The sequence below is a fragment of the Anoplolepis gracilipes genome, chromosome 16, assembly GCF_047496725.1.
Source record: "Anoplolepis gracilipes chromosome 16, ASM4749672v1, whole genome shotgun sequence".
Lineage (NCBI taxonomy): Eukaryota > Metazoa > Arthropoda > Insecta > Hymenoptera > Formicidae > Anoplolepis > Anoplolepis gracilipes.
Window position 1 is genome coordinate 1,716,237 of NC_132985.1, and position 22,836 is coordinate 1,739,072.

General features: G+C 30.6%; 4 protein-coding genes across 5 annotated transcripts in view; 1 reads left to right on the forward strand and 3 right to left on the reverse strand.

The window, feature by feature from the left end:
• The window catches only part of Cad74a (cadherin 74A), a 164,769-nt gene that overhangs the window by 96,209 nt on the left and 45,724 nt on the right, over positions 1–22,836 (forward strand). The window lies entirely within an intron of this gene.
• LOC140674507 (uncharacterized) lies at positions 1,188–7,609 on the reverse strand. Its single transcript, XM_072908092.1, has 4 exons — positions 7,137–7,609; positions 5,861–6,730; positions 5,600–5,731; positions 1,188–5,481 (listed from the first exon to the last, which is right to left on the reverse strand). The coding sequence occupies exons 1-4, from the start codon at positions 7,477–7,479 to the stop codon at positions 4,187–4,189; spliced, it is 2,640 nt and encodes an 879-aa protein (XP_072764193.1). The 5' UTR covers positions 7,480–7,609; the 3' UTR covers positions 1,188–4,186.
• Tram (translocating chain-associated membrane protein 1) lies at positions 8,315–11,429 on the reverse strand. Its single transcript, XM_072908386.1, has 7 exons — positions 11,170–11,429; positions 10,553–10,729; positions 10,354–10,469; positions 10,012–10,224; positions 9,820–9,929; positions 9,457–9,744; positions 8,315–9,321 (listed from the first exon to the last, which is right to left on the reverse strand). The coding sequence occupies exons 1-7, from the start codon at positions 11,299–11,301 to the stop codon at positions 9,224–9,226; spliced, it is 1,134 nt and encodes a 377-aa protein (XP_072764487.1). The 5' UTR covers positions 11,302–11,429; the 3' UTR covers positions 8,315–9,223.
• On the reverse strand, positions 13,166–19,826 carry Gc (gamma-glutamyl carboxylase). The gene is made up of 11 exons (XM_072908310.1): positions 19,576–19,826; positions 17,589–17,848; positions 16,458–16,779; positions 16,194–16,376; positions 15,894–16,057; positions 15,552–15,776; positions 15,222–15,484; positions 14,815–15,015; positions 14,414–14,652; positions 13,916–14,230; positions 13,166–13,609 (listed from the first exon to the last, which is right to left on the reverse strand). Exons 2-11 carry the CDS (start codon positions 17,833–17,835, stop codon positions 13,453–13,455), a joined length of 2,316 nt encoding a protein of 771 aa, XP_072764411.1. The 5' UTR covers positions 17,836–17,848; positions 19,576–19,826; the 3' UTR covers positions 13,166–13,452.

Here is a 22,836-nt window from a genome sequence, read left to right on the forward strand (position 1 = left end):
GAAATTATCATTTGCTACCGGATCAGTCGCACAACTATACTAAAATTATCTGCCTCTTCAGTCTTTGTTGTTTTGTTTTATTTTATAAGTACTAAGTGGATTAGCGAAGCCTCACATTATTAAAAGTTGCGAGATATAATCCTTTCCAAAAAATGGCGTTTTTAAGAAATATTATATATACAAGAAAAAATATGTTACATATTTGAATTCTCCTTCAAGTTGCCTTTATTATCAAAACTTATCTTTATTATCAAAAATATCTGATACTAAATCTATTTATTTCTAAAAATCATAAGTTTAGTTTTATTTTTGAAAAAAGACACGACGAAAGATAATATTTTACTTTCACAAAAATTGAAATAAATTCTAATGGGAAGTATTAATAACAAAAATAAGTATTGAATTTTTAAAAATACAATATCACATACTTGTCTCCAATATTGCGTAACTTGTACAACGTCCTTATGCTTATATTATGAATAGACAAAGATTATTTTTATTGTTTCAACGCTATTGTTGTAACTTGCTACGATTCATTGCATAAGAAAGGATTTACCTTAGTAATATCCTTGACCGAATTATCATGCATAGCAATTTTTTATCGCATTACAAGATAAGCGAAAATTATATGTTATGAATATGTACATATATAATATTATATAATAAATATATTATAATATATAATATATATTATATAATAAATATATTACAATATATAATATATATTATATAATAATTATATTATATAATTACATAATAATATAACATAATAATTAATATAATAATAAATTACATAATATTACATAATATTACATAATATTTATTATTACATTAGTTAAACAATCATATTGTATAATTTTGATACATACATATATATATATATTTCGTAAAAATTTAAATCATATTATATGCCTTCAATTTATGCAAAAATAATATTAATATTAAAAATTTTTCCGCTTTTTTCATACCGTAACGAAAGATCTCTTGTCATCTAATAATAAATTTTAATTAAAAAAAGAAATATTTATTAATATATTCTATTTATATTTTTGTATTTATATAAAATTTTTTTTACTACTTTAGAAGATTTTATGATAAATCGTAATCGATAATACTATTTTTTTTACAGAAACGGAAGATCTTTCAGCATATAGACACAAGAGAGAAAAAGAGAGATAACTCTTAGAATAATTACAATTCTATTTATTTGTTTTCACATATAAAATGTATCAAGAAGAACGGATGGTGCAATTTTGCAAAGGCTTTCCATTGCTCTTGTTACATCTTTTATCGCGAAATCATATATATATGTGGTAATAATAATATAAAAATGACTCTTCCTAAAAATCCATAATGAGTGTTTCCGTTTTGTCCGGAATTATAGAATACGCTTGTTTTAATCTCTCGATACTCTCTACTTATTTGTTATTAATACGTAATAATATTCGACACTATCCTGTAGAAGTCGCTCTCTATAACTAAATATCTTCTCTATACATTCTCTATGTTTTAATTTCCATATATAAATTCCATACGCTTTTTTTACATTATATATTCTCGTTAGATTAATTTATAATATAGTCCTGTAATTCTGTAACGATATTCGCACTGGTGTTGCTACACCTCGCTCTCGTAATCATTCATATATGTATTATACACCTTAATTATTAAACATATTCATGCAAAATACGCTTCATATTTATACTTAAAATTTACATAATAAAAAAAATAATAATTGAAAGACCATTTCCGCGGCAAGCAGAGAATAACGAACGTTTCGTGCACATTTTCTTTTTAACAGTGAAAATACACATATTCCAATTAAATAAACTCACGAAGAGAAAAAAAAATATGGAAAAACAATAAGAGCGATAAAAATGTATCCTCTCACCACAATCGTTTTATGCGTTTCCTTTGTTGCTCCCCGCTTATTCCGCGCTAACGAGGAAACTTTCGGAAGCCTCTTCGAGTTTTATAACTCCGCGCGGATTTGTCATAGAGCAGCACGAAATGAAAGACCACCATCTCGTTTATTTTTTAACTGCTCTAGAAAAAAATATCTCAGCTAATTAAAATCGTTTAGTTTTCCAAGAGCTTTCTTAGATAGCTAGGGAGGTAGCCTCCTCATATTATCTGCGCTTATGTTGTTTATATAAGAATATCTACTATGATTTAAAAATCACGTTAACAAAGAATCTCTCTTCTATCGTCGTAATTAAATGAAGAAATTATGGCTACGATGCGATCGTTCCTCGTCGTTTTGGTACTTCAACGAAGAATATTTCTGATGCTACGAAAATTACGATAAAGATAATATAACAACGATATTGTAAAAAATTCTGTTTGTCTAAATTGAGTCACGATGCGTATAATAAGCTATTTCGATTATTTCCGTTTAAAATTTTAGAAAAATAATTTTGAAAAACTAACATGTGTAATGAACGTTAATGAAACAACACTGAGGCTCGTCGCGCGCTCCAGAATATATATACTATATGTGTTAAATACTTGTCGAAAATAGTCGCTTTTACGAGTGAAGACTCCGGCGCGTAAAATTGATAGCATTATAAAATAAGGATATACAATACTGCGTATCACAAATAGTAAGAGCGCGAAAAAAAACGAGGATCCGCGAATTTATTATTCGATATATCAGCCAATCATTAAAAAAAATGTACATATATATCTGTGTATGTGTACGTAAAATACGCATATATACAGTATAAATATATATAATCATCAGCGAGAATGTACGGGCAAGAGAGAATTCTAGCCTATCGGAAACGGAACTCTGTTGAAGGAACTATATTTCACGATAACTCTGTATCCATCGAGTCCCGACGTAAAATCCGTCCGCGCGCGACATTTATATAAATCTCTTAATGTAACGCTTAATATATAACATTTTATTTGATAATTGCGGTATGATAATCAAGGCCGTCGAAGCTGACAGTAGACAATTGCGATATCAAGCGCATTTTATCAAACATATAATTCCTCTTTTAACGCTATACACAATTATATTCGCTAGAAAATCTGCCTTTCTTGATGATGATAACGATATATAAATGTCATGTAACAAATGTTATACATTAAAGTAGTTTGCTAAAGATAACTGAAGTTGACGTGATTCCTTTCATTCTACATTTAGAAAAAATGGATTCAGTCGGACTTCCCTTAACTTTAACTAGTAATTTATGTCCATGGGAACGATAGATATAGAAATATAAATACGTATCTCTCTCGTAATAAAGTAACTCCCGATAAAAAGTTTTCATCATAAAAACCGCGCAATGATAAAAGCTAGCTCTCTTAGCCCTCGATCGAGCGATACGTCGTAACGATTGTCACTTCATGATTTGACGGTTTTCTGCTGAAAACGAAAAAAATTACCAAAGATTTAGTTTTCAGCGAATAATCGAACTTTCAAGACAGAAGCTAATTAACTTGCATATATTTAATAATTGTTGTGGACTTTTGCAATAAGTAGCGACTTAAGCCTAAATGGACAAGCTCCCTTAAAAAATAATTATAATCACTGTATAAAATTACACTGTATAAATTACACTTCTTCAATCTCGTATGCATATCTCATTGTCGTCGAAATTACGGACGTGCATTCCTTATTCTTTTCGCTCGTCACCAAATTTAACAATGTCCCGTTCGCATATTGTCATTCTTCATTTTGATTTTAATGCGGTATTTCATTTCAGAGGTCTAATAAAAAATAGATACGAGGCGCATTCCGCAAGCTTCTGTGATTTAGTCTTCGAAAAATTTTTTTACACAGAAGAATCCTATTGTCGAACAAAATTTATTGAAATTTCGGTCAATTATTCCGAGAACGGCATATTGCATATGAGTGTAGTAGCGTTTTCTATATCGTTATTTTAGAAACGTGCACGATTGATACATTAGGAACAAAAACGGCAGATAGGCGAGCATTAACGTTCTATAGAGTGGACACCAAAAAACGACATTGTAACAATCTAAAGATCTGCATTTATACTCTCGCATTATTATCCAGGTACGCATTCGACATGACGCAAACGATCTCTCGTTAAAAATACATAAGACACTATACAAAGTCGCAAAAAGTTTTAATCGAACTCGATTTTTCTTTATATATGGCTTATAGGAACATCCAGCTGTGTGCGGAGAATTCTCGTGCGCGTAGCAAGTGCGATTATCGCGCACGCGTCTCGTCTTCGCGTGCGTCGGCCGCAAGTTTCGGTGGTCTACCGCGTTTCTTCTTAATTGCGGTACTCACGGCTCGACCGACGATCGATTTTTGTTTGCTGTTCGTTTTAAGGACCGTCCTCGTCGCGTCGGACTCGATACTTCTCTCGCTCTCAGTAGCCTTCCTCGTACGTCTAGGACGCCCGGCTATTCGCTCCATTTCGTCAAACTGCGCCTGCAAGCGGCGCGCAAGTTCAAAATCCTCTTGCTCCTGCAGCAGCAATCGCTCGATCCGTTGCTGTTCCTCGATCGCTTCTTTATCCGAAGGCAGTTCGCAGATTTCGACGGCGTTCTCGTTCTCCGGAACGCATTCCTCCGTCTCGTCGGAAGACTCTGGTGGCGAGTCGTAGTTAAATCTACTGTTATTCTTGTTACGCGTCTCGTCCAATACGTGATCGCTCGACTTGGAGACCTTCGTCAAGTTTCGCGTAGACTTCCTCAGATTCACTTTATCAGTCACGTCTGAAGGAAACTCGCTTCTCTCCGGATCTTCCGTATTATTTTGAGAAGTCCTACTGATTTTCTTCCGCTTCGTTCTTCTCGGCCCAGAGTATTCGACATCCACTTCCGCACTCTCTTCGAACGTCGAGAACGTGACGTGATCCGCCGTGGAATCTTCGTCTCTCCTCTCAGATAATGCTTTCTTCCTCATTGCTACTCTACTTCTTTTAGATGTATTGGGTTCAATTACTCGCTTCGACGTTTCCTTTTCCATGTTTTCTTTCCTTCTTTTAATCCGCTCCGCTATATTTTCGACTGCTACATCATTGCGATCGCCGTCTTGTTCGTTATTTTGCGTACTTGCTTTGCCGAACGAATCCATCGGATTGTTAGCTTCTTCGTTTATCACATTCAAAGCAAGTTCAGTTGCCTTCTTATTACTTCGCAGATTTCTATTACGCTTAGATTTCACTATCATACCATTTCTCACGCGCGTCCTCCAGGACTTACGAGTTTTTCTCACGTCTGATTCATCGTCCAACGACTTCTCGCTCATTTTAAGGCCATTAACTATTTTGTTTGTGTTTTTTGTATAATTTTTGTTGCTGTCAAATGACGGTTCGGGTACAAAATCGAGTCGACGGATAACGTCGTTTGTTTGAGGTTTTGTCGTCGATTTATTCGAAATCGTTTGAGAATAACCGAGTGACGTTGATGTTGACGGCTGCTGATCGATCAGTATCTTCGTCTTCTCTAAATTGTGCGCAGCTTGCTTTTCTTTTGCGTCCTGTCTTATTCTACCTGTAATGGAGTTGTTAATCGATTAAATTTAAAAAATCCATATCTACACTTAATTAAGTAATTATTTAAGTAATAAATAGTGTGTAAATTATTTTACGTGCAAACCACCATACTTTACCTTTGAAAGCGCTCCAAGAACATCCAATTATACGTTTCATGTGCGTCGGCGATGGAGGTTTTGGCACCGCATTAGACACTTTCTTGAAAATGGGAATCACTCTAATCAATTTCGGATCTGTCTGTTTTCCATCTGGGAACAAATAAGGAATATAAAAAAATTATCCATTATTAAAGATATTTTCTATAAAATTTTATCACATTAAAAAAAGATAAATACTACAATCTTTCTTTCTCTTTCTTTTTTATGATAAATACATACCTGAAATTTTTAATTTCGTTCTCGGCACCGTCTTGATCGGCTTGAAATGATGAATCTCCTGATTTATGCTGTCATGACTGCCCGAACTCTCGGCACTTCCTATTCTTTCGTCGTCATCGGCCAGAGTCATACACACCTCTATCCCTAAACTCTTTTTTTTGCTGTTTACCACATCGCTCGGTACACGCAACTCTTCTTTAGTCTCCGTCATATAAGCTTTGGACGTGGAACATCCGGGATCCGTGGAATAATTCGAAGTGCAAGGTTGGGTGAATTTGGATACTGTATGATGTTTTAATGTCTTTGTGACAACGTTGTACACAGGTATTTGTTTCTGACAACAATATTTAACTGAAACTTTATGCACATTGGATGCATTTGCCTCATTAGAGCCATATATATTGGAACATATTGTCTCAATTTTAGATAACAAAGTCGTATTCGTTTGTCTGGGCCTTGAGCTATCATTCACAGACTCGGGAAGACTCATCTGCCTGGCTTCCAAGTGTGCGACTTCAGTTTGCGGCGTTTCAATATTATTTACAAGCGTAGTCTTAGTGTTAAATCTGGATGCATCGAGTACATAACTTGATACTGATGTGTTTAAACACTGATTGTAACACTTTGTAGCTTCCTTGTGCTTTTTCACAACCTGCTGCTTCGCCAACGTCTTGGCTAGCAATTGATCCTGTGCCAATTGAGCCAACAACAGCTGTTGCTCCTGTACCTGAATTTTTTGTATTAACGCCTCGCTGGCTATCTGCTCGACTTGTCTCTGGCGACGCATTTCTTCCTCGGCCATTTGAAGTTGCGCCTCATATTCCCTGTGTATCTCTCCAGCTGCGCTGAGTATTCTTTTTGTTGTATAATCTGTATCAAAAGAAAATCCTCCTTTATAACTAGTAATAAAATCATTGTATTTGATATGCAAAGTGTCACGGTATTTTACAATTATAATCATTTTATATTCAAACAACAAATAGTTAAAGGATAATAATTATAATCATTAATGCTTATTAACATTCTCATTAAACGAAGCAAGTATTTAGAAAGAGAAAATGACACTATATACATATAAAGTACAACAACAACGCCAAAAGCATCGAGGGCTTACATAATCCGTACGAATCATCTCGAAGAAGAATACACACAAAGTGTCAGTAGAGGAAGTACAAGTACGGAACGTACTCACCGCTCTGCGACGCTAGGTTATGTTACATTTGTTTATTGCTACAACGCGCGCATGTATGTGTGTATGAGCGTGTGCGTCACTCACCAGCGTCCAAGCTGAGATCCCCTTCCTCGCCATTATGCTTGTTCTCGACCTCCTTTGGGAACTTGGCTCTGATGAGCTCCCAGAGGCCGTGGTTAACCAGAGTCTCCGACTTGGTCGCGTTACGTAGCCACGAGCCCACCCGGACCCGACACAGGGGACAGCTCAGACTGTTGTGCTCGAACGTACCCTTAAGACAGCGCAGGCAGAGGTTATGTGTGCACGGCAGCGTCACTGGCTCGATTAATATCCCACGGCACACCGGGCACATGAGATCGCGCAGATGCACATCCGCGGTGGCCCGCGATGACAGATCCAACAACTTGGACGTACGCTTCAAATACATCTTTCCATACCTTCTCCGCGACTACGGCTAATGCACTGGGGAACAACTACACCGTCGTCAACGTCGCGACAACGACTTCGTCTTTGTGTGTGTGTGTGTGTCTCTTGTGCTGTGCGATTCCGTCGTTCCGCGGACCACGAAACACGAAACGCGTGGATTCGGACTGGTAAAACAGAGAGAAAAAGGAGATAAGTGTGTCTCTCTTCAACTGCATTCTTTCTCTCCTATATATACATATATATATATAATTAATTAAAATTAAAAAACTTACAATCTTGATTAATCTTTTGAATTTGAGTTAAATAAAATTTAATACATAAAAAACTTTTATAAATTAGATTCTTATGAGAAAATATTTAAAAAATTTATTTAAATATATTTATTCTATATCATTAATTAGATATAGATTATTTATATAGATAATCTAAAATAGATTTATAATGTAAAATATTACTGATGTTTAAAAATGTATCTCATCATTGGTACATTGTTATTGACAAAATTAATAAATGCAGTTATATCAGTTGTTTTAAAAGATATAATCAATTAATATAATCATTATTTAACAAATTGATAAATTTTAAAATATTTGTTACATATTTTGAAATGCACATTAAGGTATTTATATACATAAATAGAAAAGAATTTTGCCAAGAGCTATTTGTTTATTTTTTTTCTATATATTTTTTTTTTTTTTTTTTTGTGTAATATATAGTTTAAAGAATTTTAAAGAAATATAATCTCTCTCTCTTTTGTCAAGCACACAAGCACAATATTAAAATAATGAGATTATTTTTTCTATTGGTATATATGTATTAAAAAATAGTCGTAAAACTTGTATTTAAATGTAACAATATAATTCCATAATAGGATATGTATATTTCTATGACATGATTCTTATAAGACGTATGGTCCAGAATATTATTTAATACATTATTTCTATGTATATTTCTTTCTTATCACTTATTACTAGTATAATGAATTTACTTTTATTCAAACTATTTGCATTTCTAGTTTAGAAATAATTCAGGACAAGCACAAGACCAGTCCAAGTTTATCATTTAGATGGAGCTCAGGATCTGTTTAACTCTTTTATTTCTTCTCTGTCTCATTTAACAAGATGATGAAGAAAACAAGACTCGAAAGAAAAAACTTAGACAGGTCTAGTTTAATTAATAAACTCTAAACTTAATAAATAGCAATGCATAAAGAAAATTCATTAAAAATTTTAATTAACAAATAAATTATAAAATTTTGTTTTAATTAGTTTATAAATAGTACGCCTTATGATTGAACGTTATTATGATTGAAAAATATGTAAACATGCAACGCGCATAAAAAGACAACAAAATGCACATCAATATTCTACGATTCTATGTGAATGTAACATTTATCTGTAATTCACATAAAAACGAAAACATCAATAAGAAACGGATATTTCTTTTAAATATTTGTAAATAAAAGAAAATATCCGTCTGTCATAGTATCTCACTCACACTTAATCTCTTTTTTATAAAATATTTAAAATTCCACGTTTATACATTTATCGAGTACAAAGTCTAGTATCAAATATCTCTGTACTCTGCACAATATAACTGAATCGGTAGCACTATGGAAGCTTCACATTTCTGTATTACGAGAACCGATTGAATTGTACGTTTTAGTCAAACTTTCTGACATTCAAATGAGTAAATTCGAATATCCAATCAGCCTTGTTAGTGATTCCTCTCATTTATTAATCTGTCTATTTTGCTTTGGCTGAAGAACGATTTCTTAGATTCTTCTTTGTTGCCTGATCTACTTCTGGGAGATCGTCATCTTCGGATAAAGCGGATTTCTTGCCTGCAAATATATATATATATATTTTAGTTTTATAAAATAAATCTTGACTCCACATTAATAAAATCACATAAATAATAAGGCGTAAAATAATAATAAAAAATAAAATAATAAAATTTAAATTAAATAAAAACTCACCTTCTCGCTTTCTCAGTTTTTGTTTCGGCTTTGTTTTAACGACAACAGGCGCGGCGTTCTCGCGCGCGCGCTTAATTTGCTTCGTGATAAAGTAGTACAGGAGGTAAGCTTGGAAGAGCGAAATAATAGATACTGCCGAGAATTGCACGGCTGGAATGTTGAAGTTGCCGGTGTCATAATCGAAATTGAACTCTAGCTTTCTCAAACCATACAGGAACACCACAGCCGTTAGCACGATGGTCGCGAGCCGCGCAAACACGTACACCGAATTAGCGACGAGGAATGATACTGCAAACATGGTATAAATATATTTAAAAAATTCACATTATACAAACATAATAGCTATTGACAAAGACAACTTACATTTCGTTCTTTTCTCTTTTTGACTAATAAAGTGAACTAATCTGGCTCCATGTAACAAGGCATCTCCCACATAATGGAGAGTTAATAAGATTATTGCTAACTGTTGGAAGCTGCAGAAAATAAATATTTATTACATACTGACAAAAAAGTTTGGGAAGAAAATATGCACATAAGAATTATTATAATAATTACTTAAAGAAATAAGCTGCAGATGTAAAGAATAATCCAATAGTTGCATGGAGAATGCGTTGTGGGATGTCTTCTTTTTTGACTCGTTGGAAGTAGAGCTCGGGGTAACAATGTAACCAATAGGCGAGCTGACTAATGAAAAATAATTTCAAGGAGAAAGACATTGGCGCCGGATATTCTTCCCACAATGCCCATATGTTCACAAGCATATTATCCCTAAACAAAAACATTATACTGTCAATACTTATATCTTATCTCACGAAATTATTGAAAATTATAAATTATAAGGATTCTTTCTATAATTAAATAAAATAATTTGTTTATAATTATTGATGTATATATTACCTGATGATAATATCAATGGCCCATAATGCCGATAATGTATAAAACACTATCAATTGGCTGGATTCGTTAAACTTTGAGAGTTTGACTTTGCTGAGATGAAGACGTTTGGAAATTTTCTGTAAAAAAAAATAAGTTTTTTAGTAACTAATTTAAATACTTTTTTATAATTAATGTATTTTATTTGAGAGTATATACTTACATCAAATATATATTCCTGAAGCACAGCATGCATTATAATGGTTATCAAGAAGTAAAAGAACACTGCGCAGGTATCTTTCCATCCTGTGGCATACTTTATCACTGCTGTTGGATCTTCAGTGGTATTAGTCACATTATGATGAACAGCAATAAACATATATGCCCATGGTGAAGTAACCTGAAAGAAGATAATTATGTTACATAAATTCATTGACGTAACAAAAATAATTGAGCTGCGGAGAAACACACAGCTGTCAGACAATATAGTTATAAATGTAATATTAAGTATCTTTTTATATATTTTTATAATAGTATTTAATGATATATTAATGCTATATTAACATCATATATATAATGACATATTAATAAGAAATGTTATATCAGAAACACTAAAGTATCCATCAGTCCCAATTAACATTAACAGTCTGTAACATATGGTCCTACTTCTCAAATTTCCTGAAATTTTTTTCATGTAATGCAAGATACAGAGAGAGAGACAAAGCTTGAATGTGAATGATTCGTGCATAATTAATAATTAACGCTTTTCAAATCGTATCATTCAAATAAATCGAACCAGCCACGTAACATCTGGAGAGAGTTGACAGCTCAGAAACTGACCTGCACCATCAAGCCGATCACGAAGACCATAGCCACACAGGAGACGATGTCCGCATGGTTTTGTATGACAAACTCATGGCTGAGTATCGGCGGATTCTTATTCGAGCTCTTGCGTCCTTTTACCGCGACCATCTTGGCCCAGACGAGGGTATGTTCACTGTACGACGAATGCGGCACGACAGAACACACTGTCTCGGGAGAAACTCCGCCGCGGAAACCGGGCCACGCCGCTTCGTGGAAACGTCACGCGCGCGGCGGCCAACGCTGAACAATGTGGCGCTCGCTTCTCTAACTTGTTGGCACCGCGCGAGTCACGTTGACAATCGTATGCCATCGGGGAATTCATTTCCGGTCATCGGAAAAGCACGTGGAAATCTCTATCTTATTTCGGCAAATATATTTCAGCTATAAAGTTGGACGAACAGATTTGTGGGAAAAGCGCAGGAATTAAGATTCCAATTTGGACGCTCGTTTGACTTTTAGCGCGACGTACCTCGCGTGGATTCGAACTGGAAGAAAATCTCGCGTGTATGTACGAGGTGGATTATCGTAAACGGATAAAAATTAAAATCGAGAAAAAATTGTGCTCGAAAATTATAAGCGGTGCATTGAAAACTAACGTCTATTTGATTAGTACTTGAAATAATAAATGACTAAAATATGCATTTCGATAAAATAAAAGCAAGAATATAACAATCAAATCTGCAATATATATTTTTGATAAATATTAAAATATTAAATTGTAGTTAATAAAGTAAGTTTTTTTAAGACTAACGAGAATATAAGATAATATCTATTCTGCTTCTCTCTTTCTTTCTCTGACAGATAAAAGACACGTGTGTAACGTGTAGGTATAATTAAATAGTTACGAGAGAGAATATTTATTTAATATAATATGATAAATTTTGTATAATAGCATAAAATTATATTCAATAAGTGTATTTATTTTTACGCAGTAAATTTCTATATATTTTTCACTATTAATTTACATTTAGTTACGTCTAATAAATATCCATAATAGAGATTTTTATTTTTTATAAAGAATTATTTATAGTTTATATTATAGCATATAATTTTCATTACGTATACATTAATTCTTAATAATTAATGCTACTTATACAGTTAACGCGCGCATTATCAGTAATATATTTTTTAATATCCTCCCAAGTTCGTCTGACTTTTGTTAATGAAATAATATATTTTACAAAAAAGTTAGTATTTCACGAAGAGGTATGCACTACTTCATAGGAGGTAATATCTCTTTGCGAAATATATTCTTCTAGTTATTCAGAAGCCAATTTTCGAGCGTTTTAAGATACATTACTGCTCGTTCCAGCTTTTATAAAGTTTTTCTTAACCGTGGAATTAATGAACGAAAAATACAATAGAATAACTATGTTCCTTTATTCATCTTCAAATTCTAATAAGTTGCTGATAAAGATGACTAATTTATACTTGTAACTATAGATATTCTTGAAGAAGTAGGATTTGTTACAGTTCAAATGTGAATAAAATAAATTGTTGTAATGTCAATATACAAATTCTCATTTTAAAAGTTCATTATAAAAATTCTCAGTGTGTGTTATGTTGTTTTTGATGCAAAATATTATATATATTAGCGAATATTTAGAATATATAGAATATATAGGATATATATAATATTATAGATCTGCCTTTTCTCTAATTGTATTCTCTTATTTTTTCTCGTTTATTTAAAACAAGTATACGCTTTGATAGACTTATATATAAATATTCAAGAAAACCGACATACATTAACGTGATTTATCTATTGAACAATGCTAGGTGTCATAGCAGGTAAGAATTTTTCACATTAGAAATAATTTTATACAATACGTTATAATAGATTATTACATTTATTTGCAAGAGATATTACATTATAGCTTACATTACGTAACATGGAAAAATAATAAAAATAACTTTTGTGCTATACTTATTTCTCTATGGTAACAATATGTAAGTTTTATATATATTTCTAAGAATGTACATAAATAGTTTTCTCTCCCTTTTTCTTTTATTATTATTGAAGATAATTATATTATATCACAATTAGATTAGAAATATTTTTATACTAATGTTTTTAAGATAAATATTTATAAATTGTATGGATCGCGTGTACTTCATCATAAAAATTTCCCAAGATAAATTTCTTATTCATAATCCATTAAATTTCTACATTATTAAATTTATCGGTAATTAAATTTTATATAATTTAATTCAACATAAAAGTTTTCGAGATCTTAATGAATTTTAAACTTTTCTTCATTATTTGTTAACACGCACTCGTCGCACCATAGGAACGTCGTATACCAAATTAAAGAAAGCATTTGCTATATGAGCAAACGCTCTTGCCCACGCAGTGATTTTGTAATTAATTTCTCTTATCAATGGCAGCGTGTTTTCTACTGAAGGAAGTTTTTTCCTGAAAAATAAATGTATGTTGAAAACAAAAGGATAACTTTAAAAAATTCGAATTAATTTAATTTTTTAAACTTATATAACAAATAGAATTTTTGTCTATTTTTTTTTAATTGATTGAATGTAATAAAAATTATTTGTATTAATTTAATAAACGCTATAAATAACGCACTATATATTCCAAAAATTTGTATATCAAAGCGAATTCTTCTTACATAAATAATATACTATTGTATGTTATTAGTATAGAATAATATGCTATTGTTGAAAGGTTTATGTAATATATATATAGGTATTTTTGCGTATTCACCTGTCGTTATCCAATTGTTCCTTCGTTTGATTAGTGTAAGTATACATGTAGCATGCCGGATAGGAACTCGTAGTCTTTATTCGATGAAACATTCCTGTTTTCACAGGAATCGATCTTTCCTTCGGCACAATAATCGCATTCGCCGATTTTTCCTCGTTATAAGTTACTTCGCCTTCTAATACAGTCAGAGAGACGTTTGCAAAATCGGTGGAAATATAATTTTCCAAGTACATCCCTGGAAAATCTGCTACGAATAACACATCCGTGTAATTCGACCATGTATATACGTGCTGCTGAATTTCTTCCAGTTTATATCTGGCAGTCATGAAAAAAATAATTTTTATTGACTTTCCTAGTTAACTAATTTATTATTGTATAACTAATTAGTTGTTAATGATCTTATAGTTATTATTAGTCTTTAAAATTAATTATGTTTCACGGTATGTTGTAATGGGGCAAAAATTTTGATTAATAAAATTTTAACGACCATAGACGTACCGATACGAATTATATCGCGTTAGTAATGGCATCAGAAATGAAATAGGTTTAAGAGGATGCCAGTCGACCGTCAACATATCGATATTTGGGTCAAATATTCTCTGTTGAAATCTGCTGTTTAGCGAACACCATACGTCCATGTAAATGCTTAAATTCGATGACAGTTTCATCCATTTTTCCTTATCCTTAAATTGGTAACGGGTATTCAACATTTCCTCTCTTTGACGCATCAGATTATCCTAAAGTTATATATATATAAAACAGAAATATTTAGCAGAAGTATTTTATTAATAAGATAAGCAGAAATTTTAAAAAAAAAAAACGGAACTCAGGAAGGCCAAAGTTAGATTAATTGAAAATATTTTAGGCAGTTTAATCGATTTTTTTTGACGTTTTAATACCTTTAAACATTGCGAATATTGTATCGCCATGTCCCCGTGTCTCACCCATCGATCTCCTTGGACCCATGCATCAGGATCTAAGTATCGAACCTCGTTATTCGCGTTATCGCGCACTTTAATCACTACCAGTATAGTGTCCCAGGCATGGATCATCATATCCCAAGAATAACCGTACAAACCGGGTACCCAATTATTGTAACCCTACAATATAAAATAATTCACGTAATTGTTAAAAATTTATTTAAATTTAGAAAATATTGCAATAAAATTATTTTATTTTGTAACTTTGCGAAACTGATCTAATTGTATATACGTATATAAATATAATAAAATATAATCTTGAGATAAGTATTATTTTTAAATTTATAATGTCAATGTTATAATATTAAAGTTAATAATCTGGATACCTTTGATATAAAATGCGAGTATGGCAAGAAAAATTGCATCACAATATGGCATAACAACAGCGACACCACAAACTTTTGTCTTTTTGTAGCTTTTGATGATTGCTGAGATCCCCGAAGTTTTTTACAAATACTTGTTGCTTCCTTTTTATCGGATTCAATCGAATTTTTAGATGATTGTATATCGTTATCTTTTTTGTCAATTTCTTTGTTAGATTCTGATTTAACGAAATCATTTTTATCTACTTTTTCTTTCATTCTTTTCTCTGAAAGTAAATATCTTAGAACTTATATTAAAATATAATTGTAAAAGAGATAATGACTTTTATTTACCTTTATCCATCGTTTTATTATGTAAAGTTTCATTCGACGCGGAACTATCGGAACTTAAAGATTCTTTTATTTGACTATCAGTCTCTTTCACGCTATTCGCGTTGGTTAAATTTACATCAGTCAGTAAAATCTCTCGCTTCCAACTAAAATAAAATCCTAATCTACGTGGCCAATCTGTACTACAAAATAGCGACATTGTTGCTAGGCACACATACGGAAACATCCCTGGAAAGATTTTTGTTATATTTTATATGAGCAATGTTGAAAAAAGTTCTAGTTATTCTCTTATCATGCTTTCTTAATATCTTATCAAATATAAGGGAATAATTATAGTTATATTACCTATACTAAATAATCTCGAGTTCATTACGTGAAAAGCAGTACAAAATACCATGGCCGGTATTCGTGTCTTTTCTAACAACATCCAGAATCCAACAGACAAATCGAAAATAAAAGCGAACCAATGAATGATAAGAAAGTCAATTTGTTCGGTTGTTAAAACTATTCTGAAAAAAAATTATTTCTTTTCATCTAGATACATCTGTGAGCTAAAAATTAATTCTTATTTCTTATACAAGCTGTGCTTTGTTTGTTACAATATTTGATAGACGTTTTTATCTCGTTTCGAATAATATCACTCACTTGAACGGATGAAACACCCAGTGTCTCGACAGGTTTATCATAGCGTAACCTTCGAGCCATTCCCTACCAGACTTTTTCAAGCCGGCCAAGAAATAAAGAGCAAAAAATTGAAATTTCAGGATGAAGTAATTCCAGTACGGCACGGAATTGCCGTTTCGTTTCGCGTTACTTGCATCCAATGCGCTACGAAATATTGGTACATTAATTTTTAATTTAGTTGGTAATTAATACGAGAATTACAAGGATTAAAGAGATTCGACTTACAAATACTTGTTCGCTTCTGTTCCCCAGAATAAAGTCGCTACGATACCATAGAGATAAGTATGATTGTTCCAATAGCTTTTATCTAACAAAAAGATATACCAGTAAGGCAACACGAAGCAGGCGCATGCGATCTTAAAATGCAGACCGAGCGCGATTCCAAAGGCACCTATCCACATCACCGTATATATCATTATCATCCATGGAAGCGACGGCGGTTTCATCCCGTGAATCAATGGGAAATGACAGTCCCATGGATCGCCCCATTTTATGTCGATATCTGCAAATCCTCTCTCCTCGACAATGTCTATCACCATGCATAATCCTGGCAAAAGATATAATTTATTATTGGATTTTCATATAATGTGTAAATAAATCGCAAAAATTGAAAGAGAGAGAAAGAGAGATTTTTAAGATAATTTAATAAACTATTGTTCTTTTACATAATCAAACAATCTTATTTTTAGCGTTTAGCAATGTTAAAATTTTATTATTATTATTGTAAATTATTAAGATAAAAATGTTAGTAAAAGATTTTATATCGGCAATTTATACAATAATGTTTCATTTTATACAGACAATATACAATTACAATCATGTTTCTATTGGCTCGAACCCTATTAATCCTCATGACTGCTTTAATAGGTCTTAAATCGTGTTTAATTCCTATGATTCAAATTCTTTGCTTCATTTATAAAGTGTTAGTTAGATTAATGATATCTCATTAATGATAAGTCAAATATCATTTATGTAATAAATAATAAATTATATAATTATGTAATAATAATTAAAATCTAGCAAATCGTTGTTTTTCAATCTACTAATTATTATAATTGTAAAGCTTAGGATAAAATTTTGAAAAATGTTTTACAATTGTATCAAAGTTTGCAATAAACATATTAAAAAGTAAAAATGTAAAATTTGTAGTAAATTAATATATATTACAATAGAGAATAAATATAAATAGTTTATATATAAATTATATATAATATATAATATATAATTTTTTTGGATGCTAGTAAAATATTTCACAGAATTTCGTCCTTTTAATTTACAATTATTTTTTAGTCTATAAAATTAAAAAGAAATTAATAGCAAGAGAAAATTTTATTATTTTTTTATGTGTAGACTCACCAAATAAAGCTCTTGCCAGTCCCAAACTGGCTGGGTCAGTTGGACGATAAAGGAATTGAGTGACTTTTTCAAAACTCGACACATTGCTTGTTTTGAAATTGAATAGTCTCTCAAAGTTATTATTGAACGATTGTTTCAATGACAACCAACATTCAGATAAATATTTTCTACGTGTAAAATTTTCTACGTGTAATCCATCGTTTGATATAAATGTATTTCTCTTTGATTCGTCCTTCTTCCTCCACATACCACTTCCAGTTCTGCAAAATAACAATTTTATTTTTTATTTTAAGTAATCTCATCTTTCTAATCTTAAAGATGACAAGATTAAGAGAGTACGTCTAAAAATTATATTAGATGACAAATTAAAACATTATTTTCTTGTTATTGTTAGTGTAATTTTTGTGAGATATATTATTTATAAAATAGGAAAACATTATGTTCAATAGATTTTAGTTTGCATTAATCGTCAAAATAGTCTATTTTCGTAGCTTACTAATATACTTCATAGTTTTATATATTATAGCAACATATGGAATTCTTAATCTTATAAATAATAACGTGCAGAATTTATTAATTCTTTAGAGAGCATGGCTTACTCAAATAGTAAACTTTTCCACGTTCAGTAAAATCCATTACTTTCATTAATATGAATGTAAGAGAAAAGGAAAGAGGGCCACTGAATCGCAAATTAAGATGTGTATGCATATATTAGTAGCAAACTTTGAACACTACATGAATTATTAATTTATAAAATAAAATTAATTCCGCAGAGGTTTCGATTTTCGATCTTTGCTTCGAAATTCTTTCGAATGCTAAATAACAAACTAAACATGATAAACAGAGAGGGTCACCCCAAGATTGTGAAAGTCGTATATATTATAATATAAATAACAGATAACCGAATTTATCGCTACATAAATATCGCGAAAGAAAAGATATTTAAAGAAATAAATTTTTTCGGACAATCGAACGACTATATCTCTTAAAAGAAAAAATTATTTAGGATTTACTTGTTGAATAATCAATTTTGTAAATGTAAAAAGAATAAAGATTATAATAAAAATTGTAGAGTCTTCTTCAGCTTTTATTTGATTTTTCTAGTTTTTTCTGAGTTACTATTTTATATATTTTTTTCGGCATAACTATTTTAATATAAGGCTGTTTTTTCCGCGTTTTATTTAAAACTAATTAAAATTTTATATCACATGTAATAACTTATTTGCATAAAATGATTATTTTTATTTCTTGTCATTTGGATAATCGAACGTTCAGTTAAACGGCGTTTCGGATATAATAGAGGTTCTCTTGTACTTACTTCTGTTAATCTACAGCGGGAAATCAGCCGTAATATATGGTAATTGAACGAGTTGTTAACGTTGCCAATGAGTAAATCGCACTTTTCGAAGTGACTTTACGGAATATTAAGTTTATTATTCATTGTGTAAAAATGCTCTGTATCGATTATATAATTTATGAATATTTTAACGCGGAGATTAACAAATAATAATATGAATATAAATAAGAGAAACAAAATTTATATAATAAAATTATATATTAATTGAGAACTTAGAAATGCAATTGATAATGCACAATTTTATAATTATAGAGTATACTCAAAAATATTATATTAGTTGTCACATCGTAATATATATATATATATATATATATATATATATATATATATATATATATATATATATATATAATAAATTAATATTAAAAAAATTTTAATTGACATAAAATTTAATTGACACATTTCACTCATTTTAAAAGTCGCGATACAGCTATGCTTTTAGATAACTTTGCGAACTACGGAGATTAAAATAAGTCACGGTCTAATTGTCACACGATAAAAGTATCTTCTACGCATGCAGAATATATATTGCACATCTCGTCACGTGTTTCTCCCACAGAAAAGTCAGCGCAATTTCAAATGCATAGAGATCTTTTGGTAGATAAAAAAGACCGAATGTAAATCGCGTACCTGGCTAGTTTTCTTCGTAAACGGAGATGATACTGCAGGAGGAGTTACAATCAATGAAGACAAGATCTTCGTTTTCGCCTGTGATAGCGTCGTGTAGAGGACCGGACGGCTTCTGTCTAGAGTCTGGAGCAACTGGAGAAGGAAGAGGAGCAATTCGCGCCGGCTGTTCTAAAGGTTTAGAGTAGGAATACCGTCGCCAAGCAACGCGGCACGGATTATTGACCCGCGCCCGCGCAATAATTATACTTCACAGCACTTCTTCATCTTGCGTGCACTAGACTTTCGTCGATAGACACCATCGATCTTTCTTATTAATAGTGAAATCGCTGATCGGAAAGTAACAGGGGATGTCACATAATTACTATGTATAATAATAAATTAAGCGCGACAGAAACGAGGCCTTCATATATTAAATCAATCACAGACACAATAAAATTATAATTTAAATTTTTATTATTATATTTTATTTTAATTTTAATATTTTTATTTTATTTGTGCTTATAGACACTATTTTACTAACGTACAATAATATTGTATAATAAATAATCAATGGCTTTAATCATTTTATTAATAGAATTAATAAAATTATTAGAAAAAAAGAATTAAATAAAAAATATAAATAAAAGTTAAATAAAAAGAATTAAATAAAAATATAAGTAAGAAAAAGAGAATTTTGTTTTAAAAATATAAAATATTTATGTAGCGTTCGAAAAAAATGCAATTTTTAAATATATTTTTTGAATAAATGTGTCGTTTAATAGAATAAAGATTCAACTGAATTTCAGTACAGTACATATATGTGTATTCATCATATTGTCTGCTATATATATATATACATATAACGTATATGATTCACGAGAACTCGTTTGCGGCGTCTAGATTACATGATCTATATTTGGTTATATTACTTTATGTGTTATCTACTTTCAGCTCTTATACGCGCGAGTATTATCATTTCGTTAAATAAAATAAAATTACGCTTTTGAATTATTTTTTTCAGTATTTCCAATAACGATTTTTATTAGAATAATTTAATTAATATTTTTTAAAAATAAATATTTCTAGGAAACTCATAAAAAAATTATTTTAAATAAATCCAAGATTAAAAAAAGATCAAGGAGATAAATTAAGATTAATGTATCTCTTTTTTCGTGATAAAACTATTCGGATCATGGTTCGAGATAATTAAAAGTCTTACATACAGATTTTCTTGCGAGATTTCTTTGCATAGTAATACATAATTGTCCATTATTATTATTAACGATCACTGTTAAACTGGCTTTCACGTCGTACACAAGTAAAATTGCAATTTTACAATTGAAACTCGGAATGTTTGAAACACTCACAAATTTTCCATAATGATTTTACAACTGAGAAAAAACAGCGAAAACAAGCTCCTCTATGAAGATGCCGTATCTACAAGATGCTGTGTCAGAGTGCACAGACTCTTCGTTAAGAAGAGATTTCCTACTCGTCGTGAGTGTTCAGATACGACGAGTGTTATCTCTACCCGTCAATTTGCTTTATATAGCAGAACCAGGATTTTTAAGGAGGCGATAAATGATGTATAAACTCTCATTTAATGTCTGGCTGCGGTATAAATATGATAATTGAAAATTTTATTTTAAAAATTGAGATACAAATATTTTTCTCAAATCGCATTTTTCTATTTGACTTTATATATATATTTGATTATATTTGATAAATATGGGGAAATTTGAGACGTCTATTATAACTTTTTTTTTTATAAAATATTTAACAGGTGTTAAATACTCCCTAGGAAAACGTGAAAAGCTTGGAATTGTCAGGGATTTCTTTTGTATCTGGAAAAATCAAGAAAGTCTCGAAGAAAATTTTATTTTGATTCAGAGAATTTTTTCGAAAATTCTCTTTTGTTATAATTTTCTTTTTTTGATAATTTTGTTCTCATATTATAAACATTGAGCCGTGTGTATGAAACTATTAGTAGATTTTAAGCGCTTGAAAATTCTACTCTAATAATTTTACAAAATGTTCCATACATAAAAATTATTAGACTAAATTAGATCGCTGGACATACAAATATCGAAATGAGACGCTGTTTGTATTTCAATATACATATAGTTCTATCTATATTTTAAATGAGATTTTGTGTTATACCAGTGTCTTGATGTAATAAATAATAATTCTCTTAATTTAATTAATAATTAATAATATTAAGAATATTAATTATTATTAATATTCTTATAATTTTTAAGCATACTTAGAACTTTGTTCAGAGAGTATAAATGATTGCAAAATGACACAAAATCTTATAACACAAAATCTCATTTAAAGTCGATAAAATAATCGAAATATGACTGTCTCAGGTGATCTAATTTGTTTAATAAATGTTCTAATAATTTTTATAAAACTTTCTCTCTGGAAATTAAAAATGATTACAGTTTGACACGAAATATTATTTAAAGTCGATAGATCAATTGAAATATGATCGACGTTTCATCTCGGTACTTATACATTTGCCGTGTCGGGCAATCTAATTTATTTAATAAATATTCTAATAATTTTTATGTATGTAACTCATTCTTTATGGAAATTAAAGTGGTTGCAGAATAATACAAAATCTCATTAATTGATAGAAGTATCGAAATATCACCAGCGTTTAATTTGACAATTTAATTTGTTTAATTATTATTCTAATTATTTGTATGCATATATGTGCAACTTTTGTAGAAATATTGTAAAATTCTCAAGCACTTAAAATTTGACAAGATACTTAAAAAATCGTTGACAGACAAAGTGAAATGCAGCGTGAACTTGGTGTCTTAGTTTATCTTGAGCTTTGAATTTTTTTTATTTAATGGCCAGAACTATTTGTTTAATTTGTCTAATTGAAGAACTCTAGAGCAACTAAAAATAAATCCACTCTGAATTAATAAGTTCTACGAAATGAGATGCTTTGCACACCCCAGTCAGTCAGTCTCTTTCTATTTTTGTTTTCAAGGTTTTAACATAATATTGGATATATATTTTTTATAATTTTTAATAATAAAAAAATTTATGTGAGTGAAAAATTATCTTATAAATGTTATTCAATTTTTTAATACATTTACAAATCTACAAAATAGTCCTTGAAACTTAAGAGACTCTTTGTTTTTTTTTTCTTTGTATGAATTAAAAATTATACATTAGAAAACACATGTAAAAAAATTTATTTTAAAGAAAGTTGTATTAAAAAATCTTGAAAATATTCTCTTTATTTAGAAAATTAGAGAATTTTCA

Bases quoted from the DNA above. Each gene is read 5' to 3' on its own strand.
- LOC140674507 (XM_072908092.1), bottom strand. From the start codon at position 7,479: ATGTATTTGAAGCGTACGTCCAAGTTGTTGGATCTGTCATCGCGGGCC. The intron at 6,731-7,136 runs GTGAGTGACGCA...CTTTTGATACAG, and splicing joins GGATCTCAGCTTGGACGCTG to ATTATACAACAAAAAGAATA. The intron at 5,732-5,860 runs GTATGTATTTAT...ATTTGTTCCCAG, and splicing joins AACGAAATTAAAAATTTCAG to ATGGAAAACAGACAGATCCG.
- Gc (XM_072908310.1), bottom strand. From the start codon at position 17,835: ATGTGGAGGAAGAAGGACGAATCAAAGAGAAATACATTTATATCAAAC. The intron at 15,485-15,551 runs GTAAATAAAAGT...ATTTACTTTCAG, and splicing joins TAATAAAACGATGGATAAAG to AGAAAAGAATGAAAGAAAAA. The intron at 14,653-14,814 runs GTATTAAAACGT...ATATAACTTTAG, and splicing joins AATATTCGCAATGTTTAAAG to GATAATCTGATGCGTCAAAG.
- Tram (XM_072908386.1), bottom strand. From the start codon at position 11,301: ATGGTCGCGGTAAAAGGACGCAAGAGCTCGAATAAGAATCCGCCGATA. The intron at 10,730-11,169 runs GTCAGTTTCTGA...ATCTTCTTTCAG, and splicing joins TGATCGGCTTGATGGTGCAG to GTTACTTCACCATGGGCATA. The intron at 10,225-10,353 runs GTAATATATACA...GTTTTTGTTTAG, and splicing joins GCCATTGATATTATCATCAG to GGATAATATGCTTGTGAACA.